General features: G+C 40.5%; 1 protein-coding gene across 1 annotated transcript in view; it reads right to left on the minus strand.

The window, feature by feature from the left end:
• The window catches only part of LOC117497287 (unconventional myosin-IXAb-like), a 148,748-nt gene that overhangs the window by 66,369 nt on the left and 68,576 nt on the right, over positions 1–13,803 (minus strand). The window contains 5 exon segments of the mRNA XM_034149234.1: positions 1,774–1,827; positions 4,497–4,596; positions 10,382–10,444; positions 10,912–10,985; positions 10,987–11,007. Of these exon segments, the coding sequence (XP_034005125.1) occupies positions 1,774–1,827; positions 4,497–4,596; positions 10,382–10,444; positions 10,912–10,985; positions 10,987–11,007 (312 nt within the window).

Here is a 13,803-nt window from a genome sequence, read left to right on the forward strand (position 1 = left end):
CAAGAGCTAAGACCAACAGATGAGTCCTATTTATTCTGACCGACTCTCATTTCAAGTGTTTGCTCGCCGGCAAAGTCAAAGTAACATAATCTCCTATTAGCAGATACTGAATCCCTTAACCACACACACCATATCCCACTGACCAAACATCACTCACCTCAGGTGGAGACAGTGGCTCAAAGAACGGTACACACTCACACTCTCACACACACACACACATACACACACACACACACACTTAGAGGGAAGTTTCAGGATGTGATTGATCACTTTTTAAACAAACTGCATGTAAGGAAGTTATCTTTTAAGAAATAACAAGTAGTAATTTGAATTCGTACAACTTTTAAATCCTGGTTGATTATACCTACCTCACAGAAAGGTTTGATAGTAAAAGCTATTGTGCTGATATAAAATGACCTCCCTCTGTATATATTTTTGTACCTATTTAATCATTCAAATCAAAAGCTGTTTTTGTTAACATTCATTTTCAAGAAATCTTTAAATAGTGCATTGTGTAATAGCAGGATCCACTATTCCCGAGCTGGATTCTGGTTACATATGGACACACGAGAGAAATCCAGCTTTTGTAATGTTATCTTATTGATCCAGGCCTCACTGCTCACTTTCATTCAGCCGAATAATAGCTATATTAAGTTACTGCTTATGTAAACCTAACATTTGGCAAACAAGTTGTTGGCTTTTACTGTTAGGCAGATACTACTACAACCTTTTAAATAATCAAATTTGACAGTCCTGACAATAAGGGTTTGTTTATATTTGATTATGTTTTTAAACTATTGGATTATTTTCAAATATCTATTGGAAATTTAGTTTAAGTATTGATTCCTACTGACTTATACCTGACATATATTACAATTACAAATGAAAAGTTAATTGAAGGAAATTCCTCTGCAAACATTGCATCTGTTTGTGAATTCATATGCCATTTATCTGCAGTCTTCTTGAACAACCTTGTCCAAATAAACCTCATTATTATATATAATACTGACAGTTTTTCCTGTTTTTCTGCTCTTGTATTCAACCTTATGCTAATGGCTGTTTTGTTATAATAACCCTATGACTTCTACTTTCTCTAAAGTACATTAACTTGCACTGTTTTGTTATATTTCAGTTAATGAATGCAAATGTGGCGTTTGAAGTGAAATCCTGAACCTTCCCTTTAAAGACAGCAGATCCCAGATTCAACATATTTTCCATAAAATCCCGACAGCAAAGCATCCAAAGCCAAATATTAGTTTAAAGGGATCCCTTTATGTTTGAGTTTTATTTAGCTTATTACCATACTGAAGATATATAGTTATGTAGCTTTGTTTCAAGAAGAAATTAGGATTTAAGAGGTCAAATTCTTCTTATCATAAAAGGAGAAATGTGTTTTTGACCTCCGATATGTCTCTGATTTGAATGTTAAAATAAGGAAATTCAACTAAAATACCTATTAGAAAATTAAGCTATACAAATGAAGTGTCAAGTTTTACTAACACCTCAATTTAAATGAGATACTGCATAAAAACCATCGATAAATATATTTTACAGTATCAGAGTCTTTACAATAAATGGATCCCTTTAAACGTTTTATTTTCTGAGTGTGACCCGCTGAGGTCACTTCAGGTCGCCTCAGTCTTTGATCCAAAGCAGGCGTGTGTGTGTGCACAGCGGAGAGAGAACGAGAACAAGCCTGGCACCAAAAACCCCGAGCACAACGACACACCCAACGACACACACAGACGAGTCGTCATCCACAGGGATACTGACCAGGTCGCTCTCATAGTAATTGTCCCAGTGGAGTTTGTGCGATTTCTTTGTCATCTGGAAGCAAGGCAGAGCGGGTTTTAAGAAGGCAGGAATTACACAACAACAAAACGCACACTGAGAAAAGTGACACATGCTGTTAATATGTGAGGAAGAAAAGTACTAATCCTCACACACAAGGAAACAGACACACACACACATCTCCAGTCATTGAATCCAGAGGTTTCATATTTCTGAAAACTGCTTCAATGATGTCACTGACTTTCTTTCATTATGTGATCTTTACTTTCAGAAACGAATACTTTGAGTAAAAGTATAGACGTTTTCATTACTACTGTACGTATGCACTTATCTAGCACCTTACTGTATTAGCTGGTTGATACTTTGTACTTTATTGTATACTGTACAAAAGTGAAATAGTAACTGTAGACTTAAAATAAGCATAAAAGCGGTCAACATAACATTGAGTACGTAAAGTAAAGTACAGGTGCTTAAAATATCTAATAAACATTCAAATCCTTAACATATTTAATAATAAAAACCTTTTTTAGTATTTATTGTCTGCAGCCCAGTAAATCCTTCTATTTAAACTACTTTTGATTGGTCCGGAGACAGCCATTGCAACGCTGGATTTAACATTACCTAATCACATATTACATTTGATATGGCACTTCTTAGCAAACTGTGTGTCTGTTTGTTGTGAGGAAGTGTGAAGTGGGTTTAAGAGCTATTTCAATTTAAAAAAAAAAGCCCAGCTGAAGCCGATAACAGCACATAATAAGAGAGGTGAGAGTTAATACATTATTATTACATTGTTACTTACAACAATGAGTTGTAACTTGCACAAAGATCTGTTAAACTAAGCTGCAGATTCAGGTGAGAATCCTCTGTAGGATAATCACAATGAGCAACACTTACTTACAATTTATATTATTATTATCTAAAATGTTGGTTATTTAAGGATTACAGGAGACGGGGGAATGTACTGCTGAGAGACTGACAGGAAGACACAGATGAACACTGAGAGATAAATATGGATAATAATTTTGCTCCTCTGTGACACCATGTGTTTCAGGAGTGTGTGTGTGTGTGTGTGTGTGTGTGTGTGTGTGTGTGTGTGTGTGTGTGTGTGTGTGTGTGTGTGTGTGTGTGTGACCGCCGGCGCTCTCTGAGCAAGTCAACGCCAGATTAACTCCTGAGTATGTGCGGTTGCCATGGAAACAGAGCTGCATGGTAACACGAGGATGTTAGGATGAGTGTGTGGGGGGGGGGTGTTGTTGTTGTCATTGGGGATTAACGGAGGGTAAGAAAAACAAAAAATGTGACTTTTTTGGGACGCCAAAAGAGAAGAACAAAGGAGATTTTGTTTTGGGTTGTTGCGTCCCAAGTGTACTGATATAGGACGAGGGAAATTGAGTCTTACACATCTGCTGCCAACACACACAGATGTACCGAGAAAGATGCACACATATGGGCTTTTGGCACGTGAACACAACCCTCCATACACATATATCACACACACACACACACACACACACACACACACACACACACACACACACACACACACACACACACACACACACACACACACACACACACACCCACACACACACACACACACACACACACACACACACACACACACACACACACACACACACACACACACACCACACACACACCCACACACACACACACCACACACACACACACACACACACACACACACACACACACACACACAGATGCAGGGTTGACATTTCTTGGCTTCTGAGATTAACACTTCAGAGGAGTGATCCAGTTCTGATAAATGAGTAAAGAAGAGAGAAAGGAGGGAAAGGAAGATGCTGAATTTGCTATAATCATCTTCACCATCCATAAATCTCTCTACTTAGTGCCTTCAAGCCTCATTTATCAATAATAAAGTATGGAATTTACGATGAATGTTCTTTATTTGTAATGAGAGGAATTGTTATTACCATTTGAAATGAATTCTTCGTAGAGCAGTAAAACTAAAATGTCACTTGTGAGATCCACTTTGTTTTATGTGGCGATTTACGGGTGATTTAGGAGGATTTGTGGCACTCACCAATTTCCTCACATTGGAAATAGTCTCTTAGGTATGCACAGAATAAGTGAGCGGAAGTGTGCTTTTGCTTCACAAGAAAAAAACATTTTAATTTTAATTTAAATGATCATAATCTGAATATATTTGGAGTTAAAATATAAGGACACGATTAACTAAAAGGTAATGATAACAATGTTTTCACACAAATTACAAGTCAGGTATTTTATGTCTTACTCAATTACCTTGTTATTCTTACTGTCACAGAATAATTTCCCCTTAAAAAGGCTTTTGATTCAATAAGAATAACTGTTGGTTTATCATCGTTGGTGTATGCTGCTTTGGATTGATTTCAAGAATAACATGTGTGTCTTTTTGTCATGTCACAATAAATGTCTTTGAGTCATTGCTTGATTCTAATTCTAATTAGAACCAACAGCACAAGTAGTTAATGCTTTAAATTAATTGTAAAAAGTCATTGTAAATAACATATTTTTAAGAGCAAGTCAGCATTGTGCAGCAGCTTTTACCTCCTTTTCATGGTGTTAGAACCAGGATTTTACTCATTTGAAAGCCAACACATCAGAAAGGCATTAACATATGTCAGAGATTTGTATTTCTATATGTACTGTGTTTCTGCTTTGGTGTGTGTGCGCACCTGGTTGAGGTAGTGGTATTCCTCAGGTTTGAGCAGGTGGAAGGACTTCCTCTCTTCTTCACTGGCTCCGGCCAACAGGTAGTAGAAAACATGGTAGTTCCTACACACACAAAACACACACACACACACACAAAACAAGTTAGAGGGTATGATTCTACAACACGAAACCCCTTCCTTTATTGATTTCTTGAAACATTTTAAATTCCATCAGAGGTGAAGTGAGGATGGCAGCTTTCACATCTCCTCGCTCCGCTGAAACGACGCCTCAGGGAGAAAACTCTGTTCAAAGATTTGCAAAAGAGCACAGTGAAAACCATCTGTTTGCCGCCTGTTCCACAACTAAATCCTGTAGCATTTAACAAATAAGTCACACCTTTTCAACCCCACATGCTCACATTTCAACTCAGACAAAGCGGCAGTGTGTTGTGTAGGCTGCAGGTCAGGAGATGAGCTTCTGTGACAAATGCTGAGAAGTAATTTACTACATCTGGAAACAAGCTTCTCTTCTCTGCACAGGGACGCTTAGAGTCTGATGGAGTGGTGGAAAGTTAGAAAGCCCCGAGCGGATATTAAAGAATCCCGATCTGTAATTGGTGGATGAGGAGAAGGATGATTTTAATTAAAAACTAAGATGTAGTACGAGTAGAGCTTACATTTTAATACAATACTAAATATTATATATTCCCAGGCATTTTCCAGGCGAAACTTTGATTCTTTTTCGACATCCTTCCTTTGGATCCACTTTTTCATATACAGTCACATTGTACTTTTTGTCATTTGGATTCTTTGTGCATTTTATTATGTTATGTTAGATATGTTTATTATCTAATGATGTCTAGTCTCCGTTTCCCTTCGATTTGTATTTGTTTGGTTTTTCCTTGTGCTTACTAAGGATAGAGAGGGTCATATGACACGTGTATAATTGTGATATTAGGCTTTATAAATGATGAATTGATTGATAAATGTATGATTTTCATCACCGTCATTGCTCCTGCTGTTATTTCAGCTACGATTAACCAGGAAATCTGACCTCATGAATATGCTACGATATGCTTTCTTCCTGTGTAAACTTCAAACCTTTCTCAAAATAATACATTGAATCATCCTTAAGAAGTAACTCTTAATAAACCTTAATTTTAACAAACACTGAATGAGCTTCTAAAATAGTTCCCTAGCTGGCGGCCGATCTGAAGTCCCAGCAGTAAACAGGAATGCTGACATGTGCAGATCAGGTTTCTTAATGATTACAGTGTTTTCAGGGCAAAGGGGACTCGTTGTTTCCCCGAACACATCCATTACTGACATGGATACAAAACCTAAACCAGTGCCCTTGACCCCAAAAAGATTTGTGCTAACCCGCCAAAGGGCTCGACTTCAGGCTGAGTTTATAACCATCAGCAGAGCCATGCTAGCTGTTTCCTACTGATTCCATTCTTTGTGCTAAGCTAAGCTAGCTAGCTGCTGGTGGTGGTGGTCATAGTGAGCGTACAGATGTGAGAGATTGCTCAATCATGTCAACTCTACCACTGTTTTTAAATCGCTTCTTAAAACCAATCTCTTGTCCTTGGCGTATTGACATCTTTTAGATTATTGCTTTTATTGCTTTTAAATTGTCTATTGATTTTACTTGTACTTGTTTTATGGTGTGTGAGCTGTGCTGTGTGATCTTTTGAATATTTTGTTTGTTTATTTGACTGTACAGCACTTTGGTCTGGAGGTTTTAAAGCTGTATTGTATTGTATTGTATTGTATTGTATTGTTAAAGATCCTCAGTGACAGAAGTATACAACACAATATATTAAAAGAAAACGTCCATCCATCTTCTCCCGCTTATCCGTGGTCGGGTCGCGGAGGTAGCAGTTCCAGCAGAGAGCCCCAAACGTTCCTTTCCCCACATCAACCAGCTCTGACTGGGGGATCCCAAGGCGCTCCCAGGCCAGCGAAGAGATATAATCCCTCCACCTGGTCCTAGGTCTACCCCTCGGTCTCTTCCCAGCTGGACGTGCCTGGAACACCTCCCTAGGGAGGCGCCCAGGTGGCATCCTTACTAGGTGCCCGAACCACCTCAACTGGCTCCTTTCGACGCGAAGGAGGAGCGGTTCAACTCCGAGTCCCTCCCGGATGACTGAACTTCTCACCTTATCCCTAACGGCCCGTCCACACAGCGGCGTGCGTTGAAAGCTTCACCATTCACTTTGAATGGTTTGACGTCACTTTTCGCCGAACTGCATTGTGGGAAGCGAAGCGGAGCATTGCTGGCGTGGCTCGCTGCAAAAGTTGAGCAATGTTCAACTTTTGAAGCCTCGGCAGAAGCGTCAGCCAATCGAATCATATGCCAGTACAAGCTCTAGCCAATCAAACCGCTGCTTGTGTGTCAGGGGCGGGAGATTCATGTGATTGGTTGTTGGTCGAGTTTCAGACACGCCCGCCGTCAAGCTTCAACGCATGCCGCTGTGTGGACGGGCCGTAAGGGAGACGCCAGCCACCCTGCGGAGAAAACCCATCTCGGCCGCTTGTATCCGCGATCTCGTTCTTTCGGTCATGACCCATCCTTCATGACCATAGGTGAGGGTAGGAACGAAGATGGCCCGGTAGACAGAGAGCTTTGCCTTCTGGCTCAGCTCTCTTTTCGTCACAACGGTGCGGTAAAGCGACTGCAGTACCGCTCCCGCTGCTCCGATTCTCCGGCCCATCTCAAACTCCATTGTACCCTCACTCGAGAACAAGACCCCGAGATACTTGAACTCCTTCACTTGGGGTAAGGACTCATTCCCTACTTGGAGTGGACAGTCCATCGGTTTCCTGCTGAGAACCATGGCCTCAGATTTAAAAGAAAACATACCACTTATATTTTCAGACAGAACCACACTTTGCTGACAGCCTTTTATTGAACCAACCAGCATCAAAGTTAAGAGCCATGAAGCCTCACAGCGTTACTGCAAAGCGCAGCTCGTTTTGATTTTCCTCCTCTAAAGGTCGAACAGAGGCAACCTGTCATGATGCGGGAGTTTTAAGATTTAAGGTAGTTTGCATTTCATCATCAGTCCGTCTTCTCCCCCACCTCTGTGCTTCGTCTGGGGGGTCCCGTCTTCAGTTTCTACCCTCTATCAATATGGCTGCCAGGGCCTGTCATCAGCATGAAACAGAGACCCCGGGCCAATCAGGGTGAGAGGGATTAGATGACCGGCGGAGGCTTTTACAATGTTTCTGTTCCTTCTTGTAAAAAACCATTACGCTGGTGGGATCTGAGGGTCTTTTTCTGTTTGTTTCAACTGTTGAATGATACGGAGGCAGACCCAGACAAGAGTATGTGGTGTAAGAGAATAACCATTCTTTTAGGGATGTGGGTACAGGTGGCGATTTCTATGTGTTTATGTATAGGTGTGTGCTGCATTAGAGGATGTGCAGCAAATAAAACAAGAAGTGAGAACAGACAGAGAAACTGAACACAAAGAAAAGATGAAATCACAAAAGGAGTTTCTCATTCTCTAAAATAGTTCTGCTGTGTAATTAAATGACTGAACTCAAAAGGGACACGTGATAGTTTGCAGTGTTAACTTGCAAAGCAGAGAGCAGAGGCGTATCTCAGATGGACACCTGATATACTGTATGTGCTCAGCTTGAAGAGGAAGTGAAGACTATTTCAGTATTATGTTTCTGAGACACATCCGTGAAGAGATATGGATTTGACATATTATTTCTCAACAAGAAGGAATATGACTCTCAATGTTTCACGTTTCTGTCCTTCTCTCTTATTATTTATAGCTGTACCAGGGTTAGGGTTATATATTTGAGATGTTTAATGGAAAGAAATGTGTATTTACAAAGGAAGTTTATGGTTTAAACAGATGTTCATGGTAATGTGACGTTAAGATGATTAGATTTAAGGGTACGACAAAAGACATGAGTGCATATAATATATTAAAAGCATAGCTGTTAAACTCCCAGGTAATTTCTCCTTTTTATTTTTGTCATTGTAGTTACAAATAACAAAAAAGAAAAAGGAGGGAAGTTTGGGACAAAATCTCCCGATGAGAGTATGTCAGAAAGACAAAACTAAACTGTGTTGAATGAGTAAAGTAACAACTAGGGCTGCTCAATTCATCGTATTTTAATCGCGATTACGATTGTGGCTTGCAACGATTACGAAAATAACGTAATCGAAATAAAACGATTATTTTTGTATTATTATTATTATTTCTTTCTTTTTTAAATAATATATTTTTTTTTTTTCAGTTGAATTATACTTAAAGGTGGGGTAGGTAAGTTTGAGAAACTGGCTCGAGATACACTTTTTGTTATATTCCATGGAATACTCTTAACATCCCGATAGCAATGAATATCTTAAGTGCTTTGACAAAAAATCCATACAAAAATGTTCATCTGTGGAAGCCGTAGTACTGTAAAAAGCACGACCAATCATTTTAACCGGCCCGGCTAAAATAACTGGATGGCCTACCTGCCTGTCAGCCTTCCATCTGTGCACAAACTTATCTCGTGCCCTCATTGGTCATGTGCGCGTTCGTGTGTGTTGGAGGAGGGGCTCTGTAAGGAAGTGGCAGATTTTCTCCGGTTGTGTATTTTCAAATTCTAGCGATCTCGAGCCGGTCGCTCAAACTTACCTACCCCACCTTTAAAGTTCAGGGTAATCAACTGTTAAAAACATACTGTTCACATTGTTTTTCTCCAATAAATTGATGTTTTCAAAGTAAATGGATAATCGTTTTTAATAATCGTGATATCAGTTATTGACCCAAATAATCGAGATTATGATTTTTGCCATAATCGAGCAGCCCTAGTCTTCAGTACCGGTGGCAATATTGTCACCTGCCTGCGCTCATCTCTGAAACCAGACCATGTAAACAGGCTGGTGTTTCTAGCAAACAATCTTTAAGAGATGACATGAGCAGCCCTACCAGCATTTGCCATGGTGGCCAAAACATTTTTATTTGGTCTTAAATTGTAGTTCAACATTTATTTCCTGTTACTTCTGGACCATGACAGTGGGCCAGCCTTTAATGTTTAACTGAGTGGAATATGTTGAATATGTTTTACCAAAATGTTGGCTATATGTTAAGGAGTTTTCAGGTTGTGACAGTGCACTGCAACATGTTTGTTGATCTTGTTTATTGGTATTTATTATTTTGATATTATTTATTTAAAGGTGGGGTAGGTACGTTTGAGAAACCGGCTCGAGATACACTTTTTGTTATATTCCATGGAATGCTCTTAACATCCCGATAGCAATGAATATCTTAAGTGCTTTGACAATAAATCCATATAAAAATTGCATCTGTGGAAGCCGTAGTACTGTAAAAAGCACGACCAATCATCTGAGCCGGCCCGGCTAAAATAACTGGATGGCCTACCTGCCTGTCAGCCTTCCATCTGTGCACAAACTTATCTCGTGCCCTCATTGGTCATGTGCGCGTTCGTGTGTCTTGGAGGAGGGGCTCTATAAGGAAGTGGCAGATTTTCTCCGGTTGTGTATTTTCAAATTCTAGCGATCTCGAGCTGGTTTCTCAAACTTACCTACCTTTAAATGTAGACATGAATGTATCATTTATTTTATTTTATTTTGTATTGGTTTTTCAGTTGATTACTCTGAACGTATAATTCAACAGTTAAAAAGTTCAAATTATTATTTGTATTTGTTTTAAAGTACAATAAATTGATGTTTTCAAAGTCAATGAATAATCGCATTTAATAATCGCAATTACAATTATTGACCCAAATAATCGAGATTATGATTTTTGCCATAATCGAGCAGCCCTAGTAACAACATGTCAACACAAAATATGTCAGATGTCTCAGTAATAAAATATCAGTGCACAGATGTATTCAGATATTTCCTCCTCTTCCTCTTTTCAGTCAAACCCGCTCACCTCTCATTGTGCTCCTGGTACACCAGACGAGATTTCTCCAGCAGGTATTTCTCCACATAGGCCCTGAAGATAAAACATACAGACAGGGACATTACAGTTAAAGAGCCAAGTGAGAAAACAAAGCTGCTGCAGCCGTGAGACTAAAATCTGCTGATCATAAGGAAACAACATGCAGGGAATAAGGTTGGGTTGCAGACTTGTGTAATTAAAATAGATATTAAGAAGCAAGGAAACTGCAGAGAGGACAACTTAAAAACAATCCAGAGGGAATATTAGTTGTCTAATTTAATGCATATTAAATAATTTGCTCAAATAGTTGACTAACAATCCCTAAGTATCACTTAAAAAGAGTTAAATCACTGTTTATAAGTGATTAAATGTTACCAGTCCGTCACAAAGTATTTGTACATGTATGAGTAATGCATTACACAGACTGATGGGTGTGTGTGTGAGTGTGAGTGTGAGTGTGAGTGTGAGTGTGTGTGTGAGTGTGAGTGTGTGTGTGTGTGTGTGTGTGTGTCTTGTCTCACCCTCTGACAGTGCCACTCTCCTGGTAGTTGACCTGGATGAACTTTCCGAAGCGGCTGGAGTTGTTGTTGTGGGCGGGTCTTAGCGTTTCCAAAGGCCTGAGGAGAAGAAATGGACACAAATCAGCACGTAGACAGGAATAGATGTGGTGCATGTCAAGTGAAGGGCATGGGAAAGGGAAAAGCAGAAAAAGGCAGACGGGTGAGAAAGCAGAAGGAAGAAAAAGGCGGTAGGGACAAAGAAGAAGCACGGAAGGGCGGGGGCGGGGGGAAAAAGACGGAACGGAGACAGAGAAAGCGGGAGGAGGGAAACGGAGCGCGGAGGCAAAGGGAACAAAGAGGGGACAAGGAGGAGAAAAAGCGGACCACACACACACACACACACACCACAAACACACACACACACACACACACACACACACACACACAAACAACACACACACACACACACACACACACACACACACACACACACACACACACACACACACACACACACACACACACACACACACACACACACACACACCACACACACACACACACACACACACACACACCACACACACACACACAACACACACACACACAACACACACACACACACACACACACACACACACACACACACACACACCACACACACACACACACACACACACACACACACACACACACACACACACACTAAACTGCCAAATTCCTATAAAGGCAAACACACAGCCGCTGCTCGTGGAAGTGTGTGTATGGGCCACCTCTGCAAACACACACACACTCTCACACACACAGAAAAAACACACTCACAGGGAGTCCATCATTAGAGGCCCCTGGAGGACTCATTCAGGTTGTTATGAGGTGTCTCAAGGGCTCAGTGGAGCTGGTTAGGGGAGAGGAGAGGAGAGGAGAGGAGAGGAGAGGAGAGGAGAGGAGAGGAGAGGAGAGGAGAGGAGAGGAAATGGAAGGAAAGGAAAGGAAAGTAGAGGAGACAAGGAGAGAAAGGAATATGAAATGACAAGGATAGGAAAAAAGGAGTAGAGGAAAGGAAAGGAAAGGAAAAGAAAGGATTGGAAAAAACAAGGATAGGAAAGAAAAAGAGAGGAGATGAGACATGGAAAGAAGAGGAGAGGGAACAAGGACAGAAGTGGAGAAAACAAGGAGAGGTGAGTAGTATTAAGAGGGGAGGGGTTACAGGAGAAGAAGAAAGGAGAGGGGAGACATGTAAAAGAGACAAGAGGAACAAGGAAAGGAATCAATAACAAAACTCAACAGAAGATAGAGAGAACATAACAAATAGAAAAAACAGATGAAACAACGGAAAGAGAAAGACAAAATAAACGGAGCATGAAGAAGGAGTGACGCATTGATGAGAAGAACAAACAAAAGATGAAAGGAACGGAAATGAGAACGGGATGGACGATCAAAACAAATTATAAATCAGATTATGAAAATAAGATGACAGGAAAGGAAGAAATCAAACATGTGAAGATGAAGAGAGAAACTGGAACATGAGGAAGAAAGCAGGCGAGACGTGAGACTTTAGAGAAACATATTTTCATATTTCAGCTCCACCGTTTCAGGGCGGAGATTTCAGGCTGATGCAACGAGTAGTTTGGAGTTATGATAAATGACTAAATAGGAAACAGCAGAGAAAGGGGGAGAAGGAGGGACAGACGGAGGGAGAAGTGGGCGTCAGATAATTGATTGTGGCTGCTGGGTGAATACTCCCGCTCTGGAGTAACACGCTTTATTAAAAGATAAATCCTGCTGCACCTGATCCAGGCTCTGATCTCTGTGAGGATTCATTTACAATCTCCCCCAAAGCCGCCGACCTGACACACATTCAAACACTCAATCAGGGCGAAGAAACAGGACGTAAACGAGAAATACAACTGGTTCATCTTATATTATCAGTGTTTCTGGTTCACTACACGGACATACTGTACATCCATCTTTCTTTTTCTCTCTTTATTGACGTCCATTGGTTTGGACACAGTGTCAACATCAAGAGAAAAATAGCTGGGTAGCGAGATCTCCCCCAATTCCCTTCAATCCAAAATGAAAATCGAAACTGCTATTTACGTGATAATAACAGAGCTTTCATGCTCAATAATCCTCTGAATACGAGAGCCCTTTTGTGGCAAAAATGTTCCCAGTTTTGAGTTGAGGAGGAATCTCCACTTCCTGAGATGATTGAGTGAAATGAGCAGCGGTTCAAATGGAAACTGTCAATGACAATTACACCGCTGCTGGGAAAACAAATACAGCGGGAAGACGTATGTGCTGTTGGAGCTCATAGTATGCATGTGTGTCGTGTGTTTGGGTGAATAGTGTGTGTTTTTGCTTTCTATGTGTGTGTGTGTGTGTTTGTGTGCTGACAGAGATTAATGAGCAGGGCGGCAGTGTCTGGATGATTTAGTGAACTTCTGCTTCATGGTCAACGCCTGCTGTGGCCGCAGCACAGGAACACACACACTGTGAATCGGTGATTACTCTGTTTGTGCGTGTGTTTGCATGTGTGTGTGTGTGTGTGTGTGTGAACATGTGTGTGCATGTGTGTATGCCATAGGAGAACAGAGAGAAAGAGACAAAGAGAAAAGAGGGTGCTCAAGAAAGAAAGTGGGAAAGTTTAAAAACAAAACGAAAAGCTAATTTCCTTGAGGTTTCTGCATATTTAAAAAATAATGCACAATATAAATACAGCACATTTTCTTTCACCTCAGTACAGTTTAAATGTAAGGCAATAAAGCCCTTGTATATAGGAACAATATTTTTTCAATTCATTATTTGATAAGTAGGAGATTTTTCTTTCAATACAGCCGCCATAAAATCTGTACAGCGTGGTTTGGGGGCATGGCAGGGTCGATTTTAAGGTAAACACTGGAAAAAGAAACTGCC

Source organism: Trematomus bernacchii, unplaced genomic scaffold (genome assembly GCF_902827165.1).
Source record: "Trematomus bernacchii unplaced genomic scaffold, fTreBer1.1, whole genome shotgun sequence".
NCBI lineage: Eukaryota > Metazoa > Chordata > Actinopteri > Perciformes > Nototheniidae > Trematomus > Trematomus bernacchii.